The 24,248-nt window shown below is 42.5% G+C and overlaps 2 protein-coding genes across 2 annotated transcripts in view; one reads left to right on the top strand and one right to left on the bottom strand.

Moving 5' to 3' along the window:
• The window catches only part of DIP-lambda (Dpr-interacting protein lambda), a 385,266-nt gene that overhangs the window by 92,314 nt on the left and 268,704 nt on the right, over positions 1-24,248 (top strand). The window lies entirely within an intron of this gene.
• LOC117161823 (uncharacterized) lies at positions 4,217-4,720 on the bottom strand. Its single transcript, XM_033343560.2, has one exon. The coding sequence runs from the start codon at positions 4,718-4,720 to the stop codon at positions 4,217-4,219; it is 504 nt and encodes a 167-aa protein (XP_033199451.2).

Genomic DNA, 24,248 nt, shown 5'->3' with positions numbered 1-24,248 from the left:
TTCCCAGTCATCTGTCCATTTTACCGTTTATGTTGTTTGCCGCGACTGTTTTGCCGCACTGTCTTCTAGCGGCGGGGGGCGTCCCGATTATCTGCAGCAGCAGCGCAGGTTCCGTCGTTACCAGGGGTTCCTTCGCGCGAAGTTTTCGTGTCACACACCTCGCCCTCAGCTCCGCGATGTCGGGAGTTCACCAATACACGGCTCTGCCTTGCGCGGTGTCCAACGTGGTTCGCGGCATGGGCTTGTCGCATATTGCCGTCATGCCTCGGCAGAGGTTCTCGGCCTCCTTCTCCACACTTGTTTCCGTCGACGCCGTCGAGGCCTCCCAGTTCCAGGCAGCTACTACTGCGGCCGCTTGAAGCAGATCGTCGTCCCTTTCCTTGATCCTCCACCTTGATGATGGCCGCGCGTCCTCTCCTCGGCGGGCCGCGACCATCGCCCGCGGTCACCGTTCCAGGTCCAAGTGTGTCTTTCACCTCCATGAATATGTACAGGTGGTGCGAGAGTGTTTCGACCCGCTCGGCCACTCTCCAGCCTGAAATCCGCCTGAGTGCATCGTGGAGGTTCATGTGACATCAACGACAGAGCTCTCCATTCACGCCACGCAGGTGCTGGCCGAGCCCCTGTTCACCAACAGGAGTCCAAGTCCCGCAGCCCAGTCTGACAACGCGCGGCCGCGTGCGTTGGTCCTAGGGTTTCCCCATTCTGTGGAGTGTGCGTTGAAGTCTCCCAGGACAAGCACCTGCTGGGGAGGGCGCCGCCTGACGCAGCCGCGGACTCCGTCCAGGAACTCCTCGAACGCTGCCCATCCACTGTTGGGTGACACGTATACGCCCACTACCACCATCCCTGCCCACTCGACCGCTACGTATCCGTTGCTGCGCTCCAACGCCCCCGGCGTTGATGTCCAGGTGACAGCAATCATTTTGTCCGTATCTCCGGTCCAGTCCGGAACATCCAGAAATCTGTATGGTTCGGCCACCACCGCTAGCTGATTTCATCCTTGTTGACCAAAATATCTGTTCTGGTCACCCTTGCTTCCGCAGCTCGGAAGGGTGTCGCCACGCGGACCTTGCTCGGATCCAGGATCCGGGTCAGTCGTGCTGCGAGCGCAGCGGTCTTCTCCCTCTTCTCATAGTTCTACGCATCCTTACCGCGTTGATGCCGACCTCGGCCAGAGGGACGCTGTCCTTGTCCGTGGCCAACACCTCCGCGTAGGATTGGCCCGATCTATCCTTCGTGATCCTAGCGTGATCGTTACGTTCTCCGATCCTCCCTCTGGGGCGTTCCTCGGGCTCATCGCCCCTGTCGCGGGAGTTAGCTTCGCCGGTTGTTTCTTCTTTGTATCTGCTTTTCATGGCAGCCGCTTGCCCTCCCTTGGTCGCTGAAGTGTTTAGAACTCCAGGCTCCACCCTTCTCGTGGTCTCGGCGAGGACGATCTCCTTTTCCTTTCTTCTTTCTACATTTTGGAGGCGTTCTTCCATCAACTGGATCAACGGGGGGCCTAGTTCGAGACGCGCTGTCTTGCCGCGATCGAACGCAAGATAGAGGAACTAGGCCCCCCGTTGATCCAGCTGATGGAAGAACGCCTCCAAAATGTAGAAAGAAGAAGGGAAAAGGAGATCATTTCAGCATCTTTACATGCGTGCCCTTGAGATTACGGGATGTCCCAGCAACCTTGGTCACCTCAGAAGCTCGACGGATCAGCTTCGCTCCTATGTCCGCCGTAGTAGATGTTCTCATTTCTTCGACCAGGTGCGTTGGCAGCTCGGAAGATCCGCGGGCCTTCCTTTTCTTCGCGCAGGGCGCTTCGACTGCGGGGGTCTCCTCTTCCTCCGTCGTTTCCTCCATCCGTAGGTTCCGCGTGTTCAATGCGGAGCAGAAGAACCCCTCCTTAAGCGGGACCGCCTTCGTCATACTTCTGGTTTTAACGTGTGCCGACTCAGCAGCCAACTTCGTTTCACCCCTTCCTCTCATGGTTTTATCCACCTCTTCCCCGCAGTTGTGTCCTTTTTCCCCATTGGGCGCGCAAAATGGCCACTTACGCCCGCACTTGTCACTGCCACTAGTTACTGCCTCTTTCAAATGGCCCGCGCGACGCGCTTTCGGCGCGCGTGCTAATATGGCTGCGTCCGTGTAGTTTCCCGGGTAGCTCGTGCAGCGGCGCTGTTGTCACGAGTCCCTCCCTCATCGTCATAACCTCATACGCGGTTTTATTTTGCCTGTCATGTTTTTCCAGACCGAATTTCGGCAGTTCTTACACCCACTTTTTTCACAAGCACCAGTTCTGCACTCTAATTAACTTCCTTGTACGAATTGTCTAGTTTTCCCGGAGATTTCGATCGCGCCCACGGTTCCGCCCTAGCTCCCTCTCCACCATCAATCACCGGTCCGTTCTGCCAGCATTAAAGCACTGCTGGGTCATCGGCAATCTCGAAACCTACAAAAATGACAAAAGCATAGGAAAAATTTGTCTGTAGCTGCAATTGTATAAATTAAGGCGATTAAATTTCAATCAGGTCGCACTAACTCTATAGTTATTCTGGGATTAAAGTTCCATTGGCTTTGACATTGACACTATTTACGATATGATCATATTTCGCAGTTAAGTGGAAGGTAAATAGCGTGATAGTAATAAACAAACGGGAACTATTTTTTAGCACATAAAACGATCGACCCTACATAGAATGAAGCTAACTAACTTTTTGATTTCATAATATTCCACGTATAAGACATTATTAGGTTCCCTTTTATGGAATCGATAGTTGATCTTAGCCCGTCATAGTCAATAGGCGATAGCAGTTCACGGTAATCGCCGGTAGTTACACCATTAGTCCATCGGACAGATAGTCATAGTAATTTTGTATCACTTCTGTATCATCATCGTTCGAGCTCGACGTGCATCCGTTACGATTTAAAACGACGCAGACACGACATTAAGACAAACATTGTTAACACTAGGTTTACGGGACCCGTCAATTTCACGGATTTCGAACTTTGAAATGAAATATCTCAAAAACCATAGCACCAATTTTATCCATTTTGCATCGTAAATTAATCATTTCATCTAAAGAATCTATATACAAAATTATTTTTTCCTAGCCTTTCTAATTTTTCAAATCTGTATGTAGTATACCTATCTCTACGGGATCCGTCAAATTGACGGATAAACGAAAATACGCGTTTTTTTTTTAAATCGATTTATTCAAATTAGGTCTGAAAGGAATAATATTAGGCTTCACATTTAAATAAATTATTAATAAATAAAAAGTCTTTTTTTAAATTATCACTAAAAAAATAACAATAACATTAACGGTACAGGGTAATTATATCTACTGAGCACATTTTTCGCAAATATACTGACTGTTGTTTGTGCATTTTCCGCATACGATCTTTTTGTAATATATGCAATAATTACTACTTCTATTTTTTTGTAATAACCCACTTGGCAACTTTTTCGCACTTCTGACGTTGAAGGTGACAGAAATGAAGCGTCTGTTCTTTGGCAAATTTTCTCCTGGTTTTCTCCAGTTAATTCCTCGGCTAAACAAAATATGAATTCCTTTCTGGATATTTTCGATCTGGTGCACTCTTTACATAATATCCACGCGTTTATCGCTGCCAAATCCAAAATATTGAAAAAGACTTGAAGGGACCATCGGAAACTCCCTGCTTTCACACTATATTTGCGTGCCATTTGGTCAACGACGTTCAGGCCAAACTTTGTTTTATTGTAAAGAGCAATGATTTCTGGAACACGTTTATAATTATCTTCTATTTGTACACCTGTATGTTTGGTGCTTAGAAGGAGGACTTTTACGTTAGGCTTACTTTTATACACAGCAAGCGTGCAGTTTTCTGATTTATATAAATTTGAAGAAAACAAAGTCATCTTGTTCTTTTTCCCCCTGGGCATAGAGTTTCATCTTTCCCCACATTCAAAATATATTTTGTTTTGACGTCAACTGCAAACCAAAACTTAATGCCAAATTTATGAGGCTTATCCAGCATATATATAAACCTGCATCGGGCTTTCGTTGGAAATAATTGTTTATCTATTGAGATATTTTCATATGACTTGTAACAAGCCTGGCTATTACTTATAAATCTGTTCTATATTTCGGATATCAGCGCAAATTTATCTGTTTGTAATCTTTCGGAGGCTTTCAATGATCTCGCTTCATACGCGCCCCGGGCATATAGAATTCTTAAAAAACTACGTAACTTCAGTGCAACCTTTTATGTGTTCCATTATGTGTCTGTCAATTATCAATTCGAAAGCACTAGTTACACAACCCGACATAATATTTCTCTTAGCATAGCCAGTAAGCCCTGCGATATCTTTGAATATCATAAGAACGGGCGTCCTACCCCTAGATCCGCCTGCTTTCAGTTTTATCCACTGTATCCCGTCAATTGCAATTTCAATTTCACCCATTACATTTTGGGATGTGCCTGGAATACTCGTCCTTTCAGCCTCGAAGTTAGAACTAGAAAAAATCCGCATCCTTTTCTTGTTATGACACACTTTCAAGAAGTTTTCCTCTTCACTATCCGAAGGTCCTTCTATCTCTCCACTTTCAGTGTAATGAGGACTTTCACTATCACCTTCTTTTTGGCCTAATTCATATTGATCTTCTTCGAAGGTATACTCAGAACAATCTTCATTGATGTTGACAATTATGTGCAATATCTTATTATATCTCCTGGATTTACTCATAATTGCTAGAAAAGGGGGACTGATTAGAAAAAGAAAATACTGTGCCCAAATTCAATTATCCTATTGTAAATATTTGCAATAAGCGGAGACAATAATGGGAAATGTCTACAATAACTGAAACTTTTGCACAGTCTTTGAAAAACGGTTTGTTTATGAAAGGTTAAGCCCGTCAATTTGACGGGAAATGATCAATTTACGATGCAAAATGGTTAAAATTAATGCTATGGTTTTTGAGATATTTCATTTCGAAGTTCGTCAAATTGGCGGCTCCCGTAAACCTAGTGTTAATGTTATTGTTATTTTTTTAGTGATAATTTAAAAAAAGACTTTTTATTTAAAACACTCACCTGAAATCTACTGACCTATGTGGAATAACGAATTGCGTCGATCAACGCACAAAGAAATGTGATTCTACTTAAAAGAAACGTAGCGTTTTCAATTTTTGTATATCCTTCCATATCTACCTACGAAGAAACTAATAATATGAAGTCACTTAGCTCTTGTTGGGAACGTTTTTTAGAGAGTAAGTAATTTTGTAATATTTTACAATCACGATCGACGTTGCAGCTGCATTCTATTTAGATTTTGCGACACATAATTTCTTGACAATTGCTACAGGTATAGACGCTTAAACGTTGTCTAGATATAATTACATTTAATTTTCGATGAAAAGTATACTAATGTCATATTATTGTTAACATTTACAGCGTACGGGTAGCAAATAATACCTAAGGTTATAACGAAATGATTTTAAGTTTAAAATTCTAGAATTTGGCTCGAATTCCATTTGCGCCGGATGTGTTGGTCCACAGATAACAACTTCCGTGTTTCAACTCATGCTATTTTACGAGACTCGAATTTTTTCGGCTAACACTTTAAACGTGTAAAGAGAAAGAGGAGGAAATTTTATACGAGTTTGCGAGTTTTATAATTTCAAATATTGCGACAATTTTCCAAAATTTATTTCAAATTATAAGTTGATTATATTTATTTATTATAAGTTGATTCAAGTTATAAGTTATAACATTTGAAGTGAAACTAAAGGCAGATGCACGAGACAACAAGTAACTAAGTGTGTAGAACACTTAAATACAACTGCGAAGATATTGGTAACACTTTATAGTCAACGTTTATCTTCTAGAAATGTATATTTAAGGTAGTCAACCTGCTTATTAACATGTAAGAAATAAAAGTATCGTAGCAACTATAAGATATACAGAAATAATTTATACGTAAAAATTGTGTAGAAGAAATTTAGTTATACAACACTTAAAAATTGATTCAAATCATTTTTCAAAATGTATTCATTTTTTCATTCTTGTTACAATTAACGACATAATTTTTATGCTACAATATTGATAAATGTAAAGTACGAATTGGAGCAAGAAGTAAACGCAGCGTAAAATTTTTTAATCCATTAATGTAGTCATTTTTATTTAACTATTCCATCGATACGCAAGCAAAGAATATAGAAACTTTTAGAATAAAATTTCATCTAATTCAAGATAAAATATAAATAGATTCGTTAAAATAGTTTCTTATCGCATATACTCGGACAACAAGAAATGGTTTAGCAAAATGGCTCCACGATGCAAAATCGTTTGTTCTCATTATCACTCTCGGTTACTCCACGCACACATTTTCTATTTACATGGATGTTATATACAGAATATTCTGGCCAATTTGAAAACCTTAAGTTTCTTTATTACTGATTGCATACAAAGCAGAGTTATTAATATAGCAAATAAAATAGTAGTAATGGATTTGGTTTGGCGTGGCCAATCCAAGGAAGTCGCGTGCAGGGTACAATTGCAGGAAACAAAACTCACGAAGGCATCCGCGTTATCGAACTGTTCGCCACGCGGAGCTTCGAAGAAGTTAAAGCCGCACGTGTTTATTAATCTCTAAATCTTTAAACTTTGTCATTAAAATAATTATCACTAGAGTATGATGGATGCCAAGTCCATCACAATCGAGCAAGTCATTGCTCTATCAACGTCATGAATAACAACAGGGAAGTTTCTTAAGATTATAATCTCTTAATCTGTACATATTGCACTATGTATGTAGCATTTTTAAAGCCTTCGCGAGTGGACGTATCTAACGAAATCCATTGATGGATATTTGAGTTTCTGAACTCTGTATTTTATTCACCGGAACAAAATATATTATAATAAAATCATAACAGATGAACGGATACAACGTAATTAACGCTTCAACAATCGAATGCAAAATTCAAGATGCAGGCATCGCAAAGATGATAACTTAACATTTCAAATCTTTTTTATACATATCGACAAACATCTTTTTAGTGCTTTAAATTTCAAACTTGAGGGAATATCATGTTACTAGTTGGGTTGGAGCAAAGTACAAGTGCGACAACTACGCGAGTGTTCCCGAAAAGCCAATATCGTGACATCTTTTTATGTGGTTTTAGCGAGGTCCCTTTATACAACATTTTGAGGATAGGGAATATCCTATCAGAGATCCTGTCGTAGACATACATAAGCTGGAGGCAAAGTTCCCAGGTGGCCTGCTAGAGTCCCTTCTTACTTCGATTCATGCTTCGTGAAGTCAGACATTAGTAATTAAATTAAAGTCTCAGCTCTCCTATTGTTCCCTCCAGTACGTATAAATAAACAACTAATGTAGAATCGTGGGATTTTTTAACTTCTTTATTACATATATACGATCTCGTGTTTGCTACTTATTTCAATTGTCTAGAAGTGGACAAATTTTATAAAACAAACGTTGCTGGTCCCTAAACAAACTATCGTAAAACGCGAAAATTTACATGTCCACTCCATTTGCCGAATAAGCGTCTCTCCCTTGCTGAAAAGGGGTGTAACTGTATCATCTCATTTCTTCTACGAAGCGGGATAAAGGGTATAGTGAATCGTTAAAACCCTGAAACAGACTTTTCAAATTGCCTCCGATAGTCTTCAAGAAAATAATTTCTAACTTTCTATGCAGATTATGCTGTACTAAATTCTTAACAGGGTATAAATTAATAACTCTCTTTTAATGTGCAATGTCATTGCGTTAAAGTTATATCTGGCAGCAATGTTTTATAAGGAATTTCATTTATATATGTATATCATCCCTCTCTCTTTTGTATATACAAACCTTACAACGAACTGCTGAGTTAATATTTTCATTTTGCGATAATTTATACATACGACTTAATAACCTAAATGAGTTAACAGTAACGTTTTGGGAACATCACAGTTTCGGCTTCAGGAAGTTGTATACCGAAGGATTAAGAGGTACCGTTAATTAGTAGCGCGCCCCTCTATAAATACATTTGCGCGATCTCTACTCCGCACTTTCAACCGTACACTTAATTTAATATCCATCTGGGGCACTATACCCATTTCTTCCTTTTTATATGAAATTTTTAACACCTCGCCTATCGCTTCTATCTTCTCTTTTTACTCCATATACGCTGACTACTATAACCGAAACTTCAAATGTATGTATTTCTACGTCTACACCTCGCTCCTTCTCCCTCGTTTCAACATTCGAATAAGCTGATCTTGCTCCCACGTCCAAACGGTAGTTTGCCCAGTAGTTTTTCAGTTCGATTCGAAACAAGAATTATTTTGAAAGCAATTAATGACTTTTAGTCGCGTTTCTTCAAAGACAGATTTCAACAAGGCGTGTGCTCCATCTTCGTCACATCCTCGACTTATCGGCACGCTGTTATTGGACAACAGACATAGCCTGCAGACAGTCTGGATAAATCTTTTGGCGACTGGCGGCGGACGATATATGCGGACAATGTCTGCCAGTGTAGACGAGGCTTTAGTAACTCGGTCCCTACACGCTTCCGAAGTTTTGACATTTAAATCGGGGACATACTGTATAACGATGATAAAACATTTCCTAATTCTGAATATCCTTTCGGAGGCAATTGCAGCATATGCTTGTAGTTTTGTTTGTAAAATATTTTTACACATCGCCAAAAAACAGGTGAATGGTAGAACATCGCGATCAATGACTGTGAGATAATCTTCAAATAGACTAGACTCTCTTCGAGCTATCCATATTCAAATTTTATACAACGATGCGGCGAGAAACAATCATCTTGTAGTCTTAATAAAAAAGAAAAAAGAGAAACTTAAACTCAATTATATTACTCTTTTTATTCGTTGTTTTGTTAATTTAACTTATAACAATATAATATACAACGTGTTCACGCTATTAGTTTCCAGCATTTTTTTTCGTAAACGATAAGTACGAGAAAAATGTGAAAATGCGCGTCCAGTTTCTAATTTTTTAAAGAGATATTCCTTTTTCGTATACATCGAATCCTCCGATTACCGTGCGAAAAGAGGTATTAGGACAACATAGTCGAAATCTGATTAGCTTAAAAGATACTTTTAGCTTAATTTTGTAGAATTTATAATATTTATAAAAAACACAGTACCGTGTTATGTCTTCTCTCGACTTTCATGTGATATTATAAAAGATTAAAATCAAAATATCATCACTTTTTCCCTGGAATGGAGAAAGGATTCGATGTATGCAGAAGAAGGTTTCCATCTCAAAAAATAGTGTAGTTGCAAAAGACACATGCATTTTGTCACTTGTGAAAAACATATTACCGTGAACATGTAGTTCACTTTCAGCCATTCATCTTTTTCCTTTTTCATATCTTCTGCTCATACTTGTCGTTTAGGAAACGCTAGAAAATAATGGCGCAAACATACTGTATATATATCTCGTTTTAATCGATCCACGTAAAAATCTCTTACTATATATTATTCCAGAAAGTGTTTTAAATGAAACTCATTTGAGTTTAATGTAACATGTTTAAATGAAACACGTCTTGACCAGACCATCTAGGTGATGCATTTTCCACATCCCAATGTGATCTCTGTTTCTTTAAATGGAACTATTTCGATGCCAATTTTATAAAATCAGGTGTACGAAAGACGAGGAAAACGTAAACATGAAAGCACCGCGTCTGTCATACGATGAGTCTTACAAGATTAAAGTTAAAATATCTTTTAAACTATACACTTTTTGACCCAAATACCTCGATACTTTTTGTAGAGAATTAAAAGATGCATCGAATGGTGTATAAGCGAATGTATAGCTCCGTTTAGAAAAGCACAGGTCTCTTCAAAATCTCACAGGCTATAGAAATAAAAATATCACCGGATATCCCCTGAAACAAAGTAAGTTTTATTTGAAACACTTCTTCGATTAACCTGTGCAAATGACACTAATGATTGTCTATTCATTTAGAACGTTAATCCGTAGCAATCCCTGAACTTGAGAAACATTTTGTTACAAACTAGAAAAATGTAAAGTAAAAAGGCGAAACAGAAGAGTAGTGAAAAGGAACACCATGATCGAAAGAACATATTGTCAACAATCCTATATTCACTAGCAGAACCTATTCCGCAGTTTATTATTATTTGTTCGACAGCGGGTTTCTTTGCTTTGGCTATGTCCCTTGGTACACGATCCTCTTCGATATCAGATAATCCTTAGAAAAAAATACAGACACACGTTCGTGGATAACCGGTAGATAACGGACAACAGTGAAATTGGAAGATACGAGTAGCATTGCTCGTTTGAAAAAGGAGAGCTCCGGCTGACTTTCATCGCTGGACTAGGGCTTTTCTCTCTTTTCTTTTTTTCTTTTTTTATTACTATCACCAACAGGGAACGTCAGCCGTGTGACGCCGATTATGGTTCGTAGATTCATAGAGTTCATCATTCATCAATCGTGCAAATTTAGAAAGTAAAACTATATATGTATGTCGGAGATGAGAGGACACCGGGGCCTCCCCTCCGAAACTTCGGGAAAATCCATAAAAATTGTAATTAAACAATTTGCCGTTATTCTACCCAATTGTATTTATTTGAGATTTGTGATAATGAGCTTGGGCTCAAGGCGACAGTCAGTTGCCGAACGTAGCCGCGGTCAACGGGACGAACGCTCCGTCTAACAAAAGAATGGAGTAATAACATAGCCCTCATTAAAAGAAATACCCGTAGAGATACTCAACAGTAAAAAAAGGTTCCAACGGTTCCCTCGGGCAAAATGATTACCAGATGTCGATGCATAAGTTCAGCTAGCCTGAAGACCCGTTATAAAACTTAGGATTTTGTTAACTAAGGTTCTTCAAACGGACAAGCAGTCTTTGTCCCAAATTGACCAATTAACAGCAGCGTCAATTTCCCTCACGTTTCAAATGAAGACATCTCTCCACGAATCCGAGAATGTCGTGCTCTTAGACACACCCATCATAGTTTTCCTCGACAGCGTCACCGTGACGGAAGGTCACTTTTTTCGCCGGTACGCGCTCTTGTACGAGTTAACTAACGTCTTGCTGGGTAACCATTACAACTTAGACTTGGACGAAGAAACAACCCTACTAACCCGCGGATGCGTTATCGAGTCTCAGACGAGAGTCACAAGTGTCCACATTTGTACCAATATACATTAACTACACCCGCGATGGTAAAGTTCATTGAACGCCCCCAAAATTCCAACCTGACTCCGACATGTATATCTAGCATTGTCGATAGGAAACTATTGGAAATGGAAAAATGGTGTCAACAAACGAATTTTGTGTTTTTAATCGACGAATGTAGTTACGTACATAAATTATCATTTGTTTAAAAAATACAGGAGAGGTCCCCTTAAATATATAACATAATTAGAAAACTCGAAAGTGGTGTAACTGCCAGAGAATTAGAAAAAATACATGGTGTTTGAAAGCCATGATCACAGAAATAAAAAAAAAAACATGATATTGAGAATTGGACCGCATCTTTTGAAAGTGGTATAAGTCTATTTTCCCTTGTTTTGAGCAACTGTTTGTATTTGCATCGATTGAAAAATTCTGACAAGGTCTACTTGGTTTGTCCACGTTTCCATGTGTTTAAATATATGCAATCTCACTATGCACTATTTTTCACTACTCACTATTTTCTCTGAGAATGAATTTCCACCACTTTTAAAATTTGTAAATTACGCATTTCATTAAATGTTCATTATTTAACATTTATGCTTTACGCTTTAGTTCACTTTTGTTTATAAGTAAGAACAAGAACAATCGAATACTGTTATTTCGTATCAATATAATTTACTTAATTACTGTAACACTATGCTTCCATGTTTAATATTACGTACATTCTATACATTTTTCATTTCAGATCGTTATGTGGAAGTGTTTTGAAATATGCATGATATATGCGAGATACGTAAGGAAATAATTGCATCATATCCTTATATTTTATCATATCGTACATATATATTTTAATTATTGTAATTTATTATCAAGGTAATTTTTTTGTAAATCAGTTACAGAGAAAGATCTGTAGTGGATATTAAATGACGATACGAGTGTTGCGACACTCAACTAACTAGCGACCAGTCAGACACAACTGATCGGTTGGTATCGCGAGCCTTGAACGTTATTCGCGTCCAAGGTGGGGGATTATAAGAAATGTGAAGAGCAAGGTTTAGTTCACCTTATTTATTCCACTCAATACTCTGAATACAGCTGTCTTTTAGTTCACTGGCTATCCTGTTAAATATAATTATCACTGACTGAATACTTTTATATGTTGACTCTTACAATACTGGTGTAAGAGTGAGTCTTCGTGATTTTGCTGTCGTAGAGGAAAGTTCGCGGTGAGTGTGTCTCAAGTCTGTTTCTAACTGATCATTGGGTAAAGACGTATGTTTAAGGATGGACTGACCGCCCTAATGAAGGTCCGCGCGCGGGTGATTTTGCACTAGGGGGAAAACCCGCGTTTCCGGTCTTCCTGAGATGTATCATAAAATAAAGGAATTACGTGCTTTATGGGATTTTTCCGTGGGGTCCTAAAGTACCTTGACTGTACAATACACCCACTGTTTATGATGGGTTCGCACTAGGGTCGCGTAGACCCTTGACGGTCGTCCTGCCCGAGTATCGTATCTGATTCATATAAGGCGTCGCGGTAATTACCAGGCGGCCACTCTGTTTCCGCACGTTCGCGTTCGATGACAAGTGTATTGAATTGCTCGAGTGGTCGATGGTTAATGGTTAATGGTCGAGATTCAGTTACTCGAGCCTTTGGCAGATTACCCATAATGTAGTCTACTTTTGGTGGATGAGCACGAACGCAGCGGACGCAATTTTTGATCGTACGCCATACTTGACTTCTGCCACCGATGGGCCAGTATCGCTGTCTCACTGCGTATAAAGTAGCTTGTGTACCTGCATGCATACTGACCTTATGCTGGTTTTCGATTGTCCGTGATGTGGTAGGAAATTTGGGCAGAATGATCGGATGTTTTTGTGTGAAGGCCATCATCGGTGCTTGACTCAGTTGGCCCCCTACGCGCAATATTCCTGCCTTGTCTAGAAATGGATTGAAATATGTAAATGGTTTGAAGGAGAGGATTTTCGACTAGACGTGCTAGAACGAGACCCTGAGTGATGTTTTGCCCTGTGCAACATCGTATGATGTCGCTCGCCGCACGCCCGACATGACCCGGAGTGGCATTCACGCACTGTATGTCCCTTCCGGAGGCAATTGATGCATACGGATACTCGTTTGACCTCCCGGATGCGTTCGCGAAGGGATTTGGTTTGGAAGGTGTCACACCTCCAAATGGAATGTGGTCCTTGGCAGGTGGGGCATGGCGGAGTAACCTGTGTCGTTGTAAATACATGCCCTCGTGGTGCGCGTTGACGGACCAGATTGGTTTGTTCTGAAGCTCTTGTTTGTTGGGCCGTGGTGATCGGTCTGGAGCTTCGTGCTAATCCCTCGAGGAAGTTCAATAAATGACTGTACGGAGGCACTTCGTTATTAGGCAGCGTCATTTCCCATTGTTTTTGGGTACTTAATGGTATTTTCGAAAAAATGACGCAGTTAAGCATAGTACTGGTATCGGGGTGGGATTCTCCTAATTTGTTCGAAGCATATATATGCTGTTTAAATGTGTGGACTAAGCGCTTTAATTCCGTTGGTGATTATTTGGTTAATTTTGCATAATCGATTATTGACATGCAGTGGCTGAATGCGGTGTATCGTGGACATTCGAAACTCTCCTTGAGAACGGCTATAGCCTGACTGTAGTTTATATTGTTAAAGGGTAACGCGTTCAAACAATCCGCCGCTTCTCTCTGCAGGGCGGACTGCAGGTAATGGAATTTCTGTATGTCCGTGAGACTGGGTTTTTGATATATTGTGGACCAAAAAGTGTCATAGAATGTGCTCCATTTATCTAAGCTTCTGTCAAAGGTAGGGAGCCGAAGATCTGGTAATTCGATCGCTATCGGACTCGAGATTGCGGATGATACACCGGTTGGAAGGTTTATCTATGTCGACGGCGATGCTGCTTGTGCGTTCCTTAGAAGATGTTGTAACTTTATGTCTACCGCGATATACTGATCCCTTATTTCGAACCCGCGCGCTTGCTCCTCCTCGTTTAATACTTCTAACTCGAGTTGGATGGCTTCGAATTGACTCGCAGCTTCGGTTAGTTGTTTCTCGTAGTTCGTTAACACTCGTTATTCCTTGAGTCCACCAACAATCCGTAGTAACCAAAGAAGTCCAAGCCGGTGGTAGGCGTGTTAACGTCCGCTACTGTAAAACGCCATTTCAGTGTTCGTCGCAACGATAGGTCGAGGGACACTAGGATGGTGCCGTAAGTCGCGATGCGTATACCCGTTGGCCGCGAACAGCTCGTATGTACCTTTGTTCGCGGGTCCGCGTAGTTTGTTGCGCACGCATACGCATATATCGGCACCGGTGTTCACAAGGAAGGAGATCCTCGAATTCCTGTCTGTGACGAACATGCGGCGGGATACCAAGCCGTCGTCGCACGCCGGGTTTATGGACGGCTGGTCTCGTTTCCTCTGGTTCCAGCTGCAAGGGGCTCGGCACTTTCTTGCGCGGCGTCGAAGGCTCTCTGAGGATGAATATGTGCATGAACTCGTAATATATAATCGTCGCCACTGAATCCTATTATGCCGATCGAAGAAAGGCATCCTAGAGAGCACGTTCATACATTTACAATCTATCGACGGACGTTACCACAAAAAGTTAAAAGTTAAAGTTCTTATGTAACTCCGGCTGAAGATTACAAGAAACGGCAATAAATATCTGTTCGATTTCACTTGTTGATTTCACTCTAGACCTTGTACACGAAAACAATCATTCAGTGTATGTATATTAGTGTTTAAAGGCAGAATAATATAAGTCTCTGCCAGGTTCAAACTTTCCGTTCACTTTTTCTACGTTCACGTGCCGCTACAGATTTTAATTGCCGTCTCTTGTAACTTTCAGTTAGAGTCATATACCAACGTTAATTCTTTTTGTAATGTCCCTTGCTGTGGATGTATCAACGTGTTCCCTACCACCTTCAATTGTAATGTAACGCTGCCAGAGTGCAGATCTGGATTACTTATACTTATAATCTCAACGCGAAATATCCCTAAATCCCAAAATATTAAATAATCCCTAAATATCCCTAAATATTTGCACAAGCAAACCTCCCTACAGGAACGAAAGTTACGTGAAAGAACATTAATCCTCTTTACTACTAGGGGGTTTTCGATATGTATCTTGAGAAGCATTTCAATGAGAGCTAAGTATAATGTTTAATCTACGATTTTTCGTAAAAAAACGCCGTGCAGATGGTTTACGTCTTCGAGTGTCATAACCTTTTCTACGACTTGTACGAGGTAGTAAGTTGCTGCCCATTTGTCGTTCAATTTGAGGAAGTCGTACAATTATCGTTCAATTCCTTATGCATCTCGCTGCTTTACCCCTTCCTGTACTTTATCGAGTCAGACTCGCGATGAAGATTTTGGCCCAAACATGAATATCGCGAGTCTGACTCAACCTAATCCCGCACACAAATATTTCAGTTAACTTTTAATTACCAATAACTGAAAAACAGAATCGGAAGAGCGATTTTTCTCTTCTTAATGCACATCTTATTGTAGCTTCAAGAATCAACTCTTACCTTTTGTACACCTGTAGCCGAGCACCCTGTATATTGATATGATGGTCCCATCGCGATAAAGACGATGATAACGATGGTTTTATAGAAATAGGAACAGCAAACAAAAGTGGTAATACATTGTTGTATTGTATCGCGTATTTTTTACTGCAGTGTGGCTCGTAGCACAGTAAAATCTTTATACACATAGGTTCGCGATTGATTGATCTCCTTCTTTTTTGTCTGTTCCTTGTGTCATCCCGCAGGGAGGACTTGCTTATGTAAGTCTATGGGAGCTGGCAAACCCACGTTTCCGCAGCCAGGGAGGACCGTCGGGACAAGCGTCCCGCTTACGTGAGTCCTCAATGTACACCGCGGGGAAGGTCGCCGGAAGTGTAAGACGTTTATGTACGGTTACACTCTCTCTACGTGGCCTTGGTATTACCCAACTACTACTGCTACTGCGCACCCACGATCCTGATGAAAAGGATGGGACTCCCTAATTATTTTTTATTTATTTTGTATTATTAATTATTTATTAATTATTTTGTATTTATAGAAAATTTGAAAGTGCAAAATTGCACAGAATGAAAATATAATATGAAAAAGCATATAAAATATTTAAAATCTAATGCTTTCCATAATGCCTGTTGCGTGAAACAATTTTCTACAGAGTCTGTGCTTTCTTAAATATATTTTCAAGAATATGAATTTGCATAAAAATCCCCAGTCTACTGATACTGGGATGTAGAATAAAAGTTTAAAAATAATTTAGGACAGAATAAGAAATGTGATAAGTAAAAGAAGAGCCAGGTTAAAAGCTAGAGAAAGATAGGAAGTGACTGAAATAGACTGTTATAATTGTTAGACAGTAACGTGTTATTATTAAATAAATATACAAATGAGCAAATAAATAAGATCTGTGACAAAAAGTACAGACAAGATCCACAATTATAATGAATTAATCAAAAATAGACTTATCAACTACTAATCGAATTTAAGCTCAAACTATTAGGGCAGACGAACTCTTTACGTGTCGCTTACAATATTCTCTTGCCTCTGATGAGAACCTTCACCACGCTAAAAGTGCGATAAAAATTGATGCTTATAAGTTAATGATTCAACCACCCGTTTCGTTTCCTTAATTATTGCCTTTACAAATATGTCACTCGCATGAAAACATCATCCTGGAGGTTATAAAAGCTAAACGCCACTATAACGTCACATTTGTTTCACCAAGGAAATTAACCCTTTCACTACTCAAGTCGTAATAACATGTTCTGTGAAATCCGTGTCTGCCATACTGAACTCATAAATTTACGGATTCAGCATAGCGTAAAATCAATCGATTGGAAAATTTATTTCGCATCGAGCACCTTGTCACAGGCATATATAGGGTATTTTAATTGAACGGGATCACCTAAAAATCTGCCTTATGCATTTTTGTTCGAAGAAACTTCTCAAGGCAAAGCAAGACTATTTTGATGGACACACATAACGGTGGAACAAATTTTTTCTCAATTTCATACTTTTTAGAAGATTTCAAGCACATCGGTATCTTTTAAACAGAACCCTATATGTATATTTTTGTATCTTTTCCTTTTTTTGTATTCTGTATTTTTTGTTCTCTCTCTTTTTTTTTATTAACGTGGAGGTAATCCGCACGGACACCAGGTCGCTTCTGAGGAAAAGCGGCGTGGTAATGCCGGACTCCAACCGATTAAAACCTCCACGATGACCGTCCCGGCTGCAATCGAGAGAGGCCCGGGAACAGGTGTGAACGACCCCCCCCCCCTCCGCGCTCAATACGTCCTCTAATGGAGCGATGTGCGGCCATGTCACACCGTGCCTCGTCACCGGAACCGCCGTGCTAGGTAGTCCGGCAATCCAGTGTTGAATTCCCTGGCTTTCGTACAATTTTTGTTTAGGAAGGATTCACAAATCAATATCCTTTGGTCTTGAAGCTGCGTGGCGAGTATGTGAGACACCTACGTAAGCGCATCCCAGGCACAGCACTTTGCTGACGCCAGAAAAAACTTTTTCCGTAAGAGATCTTTTGTTTTTCTCAAAATGGAGCACCGAGGGATTATCAGTATGTTTAAGCAGATGTTGGCTACAAATGCCGAACAGAGGCCGGATTCAGGAGACGAGGACGATGAGGTCTCCCGTATGAATCTTGGCCCTGCTGAGTGTGCCGCCAAAACGGCTCCTAAGGAGGGCGGTCCCAGCAAGCTTGGTTCTTCCAAAACGGCTCCAAAACGGATCCTAGCAAGAAGATGCAGGATGGCCCGGTCGGATTCAAGTGATACGGAATTCATTTGCCCAGCGTCATCTTCGTCTTGGGCTACACCACATGCGGCATCGGCGGAGAAGCCTCTCCCTCCCGTGACTATAAGTTCGAATTGCGACCTTGCAACGCCCGATAGTTCCCCAGAGCCCGTCGTAGGAGGGATGGGCCGGGCGCGGTTCTTTGATGGTGATGTCGCGGATATGGAAACAGCTCTGTGGGCATCGGCATGCGCGGACAGGACGGAGGATGTAACCGCTGAGTACGACCGGGGTCACCTATGGGCATCGTTGAATGCTGTCCACCCTGCCGCCGGTTCGATGTTCAACAGAAGGGAACCCACTCCCTGGGAAGACGCGACTGTTGTTCCTGACTCGCGAGGTAGGGATAGACTTGAATTCAAGAGGAGAGATAGGGTCACAGGACGCGTCCTAAGCACAGATTCCGGTGATAGAACTCAACGAACTACTGTAACCAAGCATGAGCGGACTCGAGACATGACTAGCGCGGCCCGTAAGTTCGCGCAGAAGATAATTGACGATCCTTTCCGCATATCAGGCGCACTGGGGGCGGAAGCTTCAAACCGTCCTTGCATAGCTTGTAAAGTATAGCTTTCTGGGATGAGAAGGGTATCCAGATAGACAAGAATCATAGTCCCGAGAATCTGATGAGGCGTGCCATTGAATCGTTCGCTCGTAACTATTTCTCTACGAGCGCCGACAGTTTCCACGGCGTGCTAACCAATGTAGGCACTATGTATCAATTAGTGGGTAAAGGAGACAAGATGAGCGACATGGTAGACACTCTAGAGGTGGAGGCAAGAGGCGGGCCTGACCCAGCAGGTGGAGGTACGGACGGAGATACTGCATCCAGCAGTGGTGCAGATACAGATGGGGGAGGTGTCGGTTCCCCGCGCATCTCACGGGTCCCGGGACTCCACGGACGAGATGACGGAGCGGGGCCTAGCAATATCACTCTACGGATAATTCAGTCTGATGACCAGATGACTCGGGAGATTAAACAAGCCCTCGGGGGTGCCGAGGCAGAGATAGGGAGTGATAAGAGTAAGAAGAAGGTCGAACGGGCTGCTAATACACGCAATGCTATGCGCACGGCCTTCAGCAAGATCAAGACAGCGTTACAGATCAGGAATGACCAAAGGCGGAACACTTTGAACTTAGATGAATCCGTACCTCTGGCCGTCCCGGCCACCTGCCTGGAGAAGGGCCCTGCTATGGAAGTGTGCTTCCGTATAGCAAGGAGATTGAAGTGGGTAGCGGTATCCTGGGACGCTCGTTACACTAGTGGAGGACTTGAATTCACAGCTGCGGGCAACGCCCTCATCGAGGCGGCAACAAAGCCGGCGCCCTCTGTTCCGGGTGTTATCAACCCGGGAAAGGCTCCGCTGCTGTATGGCTAAACCGTCAATGCACCGCATATTGCTCAGTCCCTGGCTCAGGCATCCAAAGATGAGGCTGCCGACATTAGGGAATTAGCGTCGAAGGTCGCTTTGCTGGATATTTTTTGTCCTCTCTGCAAAAGTATTAAGGTACCTGTGTTGTAAGATGGAAATTTTAATAAACGTGGTATCTAAAAGACAATGAAAACATGAATACAAGAATACATTTTAAGAAATTAACGTCAAAATATCTTTTAAATTATTTCTGATATCTTGGTTTAAAAGTATACCGAGGATTCTTGTTCTTTCCACTGATCCATGTGTCCCTTAACGTAGTATAACTTTGCCTGGAAAAGTTTTCACGCTATCGTAGATATAGCAGATACTTAGGTGATTCCATGTAGCTGGAACACCCTGTATATGTATACAGAGTGGGTCACGTAACTGGAAAATATGATTACTGAGCAAGTACTTATTTTAATGTGCACATTGTTTCAATCAAAAGTTGGTTTCAAGAGGGAAATAAGAGTCAAATAAAAGATGCCTTCCGGAGGGATGTGATTTGACTGATGTGATTAGTTTTTCTGTAGGAAGATGCGCAAAGGACATAGGAAAGTCAGGTTTCTTTCTTTCAATGTGATTTAAATGTCGTTTTTTGTTTGAAACATCTTTCGTAAATAAATCCTTTGAAACACTCCGCGTCAAAAAGTATTAAGGCACGATGTTGAAAAAATCAACAATTTGTGAGATATTTTAAATTAAAACGTGCATAAAGATCTGAAATATCTCACGAAGTACTGATTTTATTGACATTTTACCTTTATGCTATTTATCGACTTACTAAAGAAAGCAGCAGACGTTTCGTATAAGAAAAGTGCATTCGTTCAGTTTTATATAAAGGAAAGCTCATATTCGCTAAGCGATCTGTATACGTATTATTGTGAATCGATTCTTTGGGACATGATGTATAATAATAAAATATCACAGTACAATATCAATAAAATATCTCACAGATTGTTCTGCTCCTTAATGTTAATGAGGAATTTTCTCTTTTGATTTTACCTGTTGTGAAACGACTGTTGCGATGCGATGTACTAAACGTTATGAACGCGTGTCGATGCAACTTGTAATTGAAAGACCCGCGTGAGACTGTTGCCTGGTTGTTTCGACTGATGAGACGATTCTATCTCCGCGAACGCTTGCAGCCGTTGACGAGTCGGAAAAGGCAGCTGGAAAGACTGTCAACTGATCGTCGATCTGTCAACTAACCAACGTCGAACTGATCAACGCCGCCGTCTTTCTGCGACTGCTCTGGCATGACCAACGTTTCGAAAGGATAGCATTCACGGACGATATTCGGACTCGAGATCAATTTGTTAAGGTAATGCGAGTTTTCTCTCAAGTGAAGAAGAGACCAGTACCTTCGTCGAATAGTCCATCGGCGGAACCCCGTAGACTTGGGTCACCGTACGATCTGCAAAATTGTACAAAAAGAAATCAATCTGGCCGAAATCTCCGAAGATTGGCTATTAGCGGAACAACGCCGTGATCCCCAAATTACAGAAATCGTCAATAAGTTGCGGAACGATGAGCTTGCGGACGATATCGCGAACACTTAAGAACTAGAATCCGGCACTCTGTACCGTAATATACGAAGGAGAGGCAGAACCCTCTGCTTGCCCGTTGTACCTTCCATTGTCGCGGTGCACTCAAAATCGGTGGTTAAAACGATAGCACTATCACTGTCACCTCTTTCACTAAATATTACGTCAAATCACGTCGGTAGTCACCAATTTGAGGTGGAATAGTGATAGGTGCGTAAGGAACTACTCTTGGTGTTTTTAACGAATAACAGTTTATTAGAACTAATCAACAATCAGAGTTAACAATTAACGGTCAACAATAACATTTAACGGACAACAGGTAACAACTAACAAATAACGATAGACACCGAGATGTCGTTCGTCGCGTCGCTATCGAAAAGGGACCGAGGAGTTACACTTCTAATGACGCAAGCCAGACTGACTCTGCTTTTTTGTTTTTCTTCGCGCAGACCTTCCCTTCGTAGCCCATCGATATCCCCACTCGCGTGCATTCATAAGATGTGTCGCCTGTGCTGGCACGAGTATGCTCTTCCGAGAATTCGGCGGAAAGAGTGTGAGGATATCGATGACAGATTGGGCACATCGGTGTTGCGCTTTGGTGGCGTCGCGCTTTGTATCTGGAGCCGTTGAAAAGTTCCGTGGCCCGTGCCGCCACAGGTTAGTGGGAGGAAAGTTGCAGCGTACGTGAAAAAAACTAACTTTCCCTTGTCCCGCCGTGGTAGACAATAGTCTTTAGAAATTCTTCGGACACAGATGTTTGTTTGTTTTGAAGGACCTTAGCAGGCAAGTGACTCGGGTTTATGACGGGTGCTTAAGGCTATTGAGGGTACGCCGTACGGAAAAGCGGACATCTGGTGTCCGTCTGGCCCGCGGTGTGTGACCTGGGCCAGGCAGAGAGTCGCCCGGCGTAACATGTTCCACAACCGCTCCTCTGTGGCCATCTTCTCAACGACCCGGTTCTCCAATTTAAAATCTTCACCGATCTCGATCTCCAACGACCAAAAGAGCACATGCTCGGCGTCATCCATCACCGCACCACAATCCCAACAGCTGGTGTGCGACTCTTTGCCGATCCTATGACGGTAACAGTTAAAGATACCGTGTCCCGTAAGGATCTGCATCGTATGGTAGTTGATCCTCCTCCTTCTTTTGTAGAAGATCAGCGGATCTTCTACCAGTCTCCTAGTCCAATTGTAGGGGTTGTGGAACGCCACTCCAATCTCCACCTGTCCTCTGCCTCTGTCTCCAAAACCTTCATTCCTTCCTGCCCAACATGTGCCATTTCTTCAGGGCTCTCATTGATCCGCCTCTTCACTCCATACTGCTTCCACCGCAACCATGTCTTGATGTAAATCGGCATGCTACCGGTAAGCACACACAGAGCCCCATGTGACACCGTACGGTAGGCGGTAGACGTACGGATCAACGCTTTGCGCCCTTCTCAGGATCGTCCTATTTGTTTCTTTTCCCAGAGAGGAGGCCCATATCGGTGCGCCATATAATACCACAGACTCCCAGACACCATAATACAGTCTCCTGACTAAACCGTTCCGCTTTATCATAAACTGCTTTGAGGTGGGGAGAGAATCCCTTAGCACTATCCAACACTACCCCTAGGTACTTCACAACACGGCTAGTGGAAATCCCCCCCCCCCCATTCCCCACGTCAACATTAAAAATCTTCGGAATCCTCTTCCTTGTTAAGAGGATAACCTCCGTCTTCTCCCTGGCCAGGTGCAATCCAGTCTCGCAGCACCACCCAGTGGCCAAGGCTATGCCCGCCTTTATCCTTTCATTGATGCCGTGGGACCCTCTGACCTTGAGTAGAACCGCCAGATCGTCGGCGAACGCTACTGCTTCTACTGGTATCCTTCTTCCGATCCAGTGCCTCCAGCACCCCATCATATACTAAATTCCACAGTAACGGTCCTAAGACCGACCCCTGCGCGACCCCTGCGTAGACGTTCCTCCTTACGACAGCGTCCCGACAGTGTACCAATATTCTCCTCTCAGTCAGATAGTCCGCTAACAACTCCTGTAGCCGTCCCTGATGCCAAACCCTCCTTCTTCGCCAGGTAGGATCGATGTCTCTTCCTGTGTAGGTGGTCGCAGTTCCTGCCAGGTGACAAAGAGGTCGTCCAGGATTCCCTTCACTCTATCTCTTCCAAGGAGCTCCATTGGCGCCAACCGCATCATTTTCTTCCTCACTACACGATACGGCCTGCCCCATTGATCCTGATCCAAGATGGCGCAGAACCCCTTCCAACTCTCCTCCATGCTACGCCCGATCGACCTTTTCAGTCGCCTCCTAGCATCCTTGAATTCGGCCACCAGGACCTCGGCATCATCCTTGCGGGCCGCCACCGCACGCTGAGCTCTTCTTCTAGCTCTTAGGGTTTCGCTCCTTAACATAGCGAGCTCATCGCTCCACCAATAGTTGGCGCTCCTCTTCGCACCCACTGGGTACCTCAGGTCCACGGCACACGTATGCTCCAAACTCTTCTGCAGTCGTTCGCCGCATGTCGTCTCGCCAAATTTAAAACCATTTCCGTTATATACTCCGTCAAATTTATTTAAAAAACCCTCTACATCCATCTCTTTCATCAAGTATCTAAAAGCGCCAGACCCTCCACCCGCTTAATATTATCCCTAAATTTATGTTCAATATAAAAATGGTCAGAGGCTGAGTACCAATCTAGGACCCTACTCCCTCTCCAACTCAGCCTCATTCGTCTATTAACACTAAATATATCCGGGAAGCTAGTCCCTCCATTTCTCAGGAAGGAGTAGCTTCCCGTCGTCCTAATAGGTATAAGCTCATTCCTCGTTATAACATCAAGTAGGCATGTTCCCCTACGTTCCGTGTTAGAGCCTCCCCACACCGAGGATTTCGCATTAAAATCACCGGCAACCATAATCGCCGGTGCTCTTTTCCTCCGCTCCTTTATGACCCCTTCCAGTTCCTTCAAATAACCGTTGAACTGGTCCTTACCCTTACTGGGGGAACAATACCCACTGACGCAAAAGACATCACCAACCCTAACCTCTACAATTCCTACATTTCTTTCAGAGTCTCGCTCGCCGCATGTTTTCCATTAAACAGGGTGACCCATACCGATGCATCCCCACCCTCGTCATTAAACCAATAAGGCAACTGCCTATAGGGCTCGGAGATGACCACTATGTCCACCCTGCTTTCACATACACACTGCATCATCAGGTCTTGCGCAAGCCTGCATCTGTTTAGACTTATTTGTAAGACCCTAATTGGGCCC

This window comes from Bombus vancouverensis, chromosome 17 (assembly GCF_051014615.1).
Source record: "Bombus vancouverensis nearcticus chromosome 17, iyBomVanc1_principal, whole genome shotgun sequence".
Taxonomy (NCBI): Eukaryota; Metazoa; Arthropoda; class Insecta; order Hymenoptera; family Apidae; genus Bombus; species Bombus vancouverensis.
This window is presented reverse-complemented; position numbering and strand designations above follow the sequence as displayed.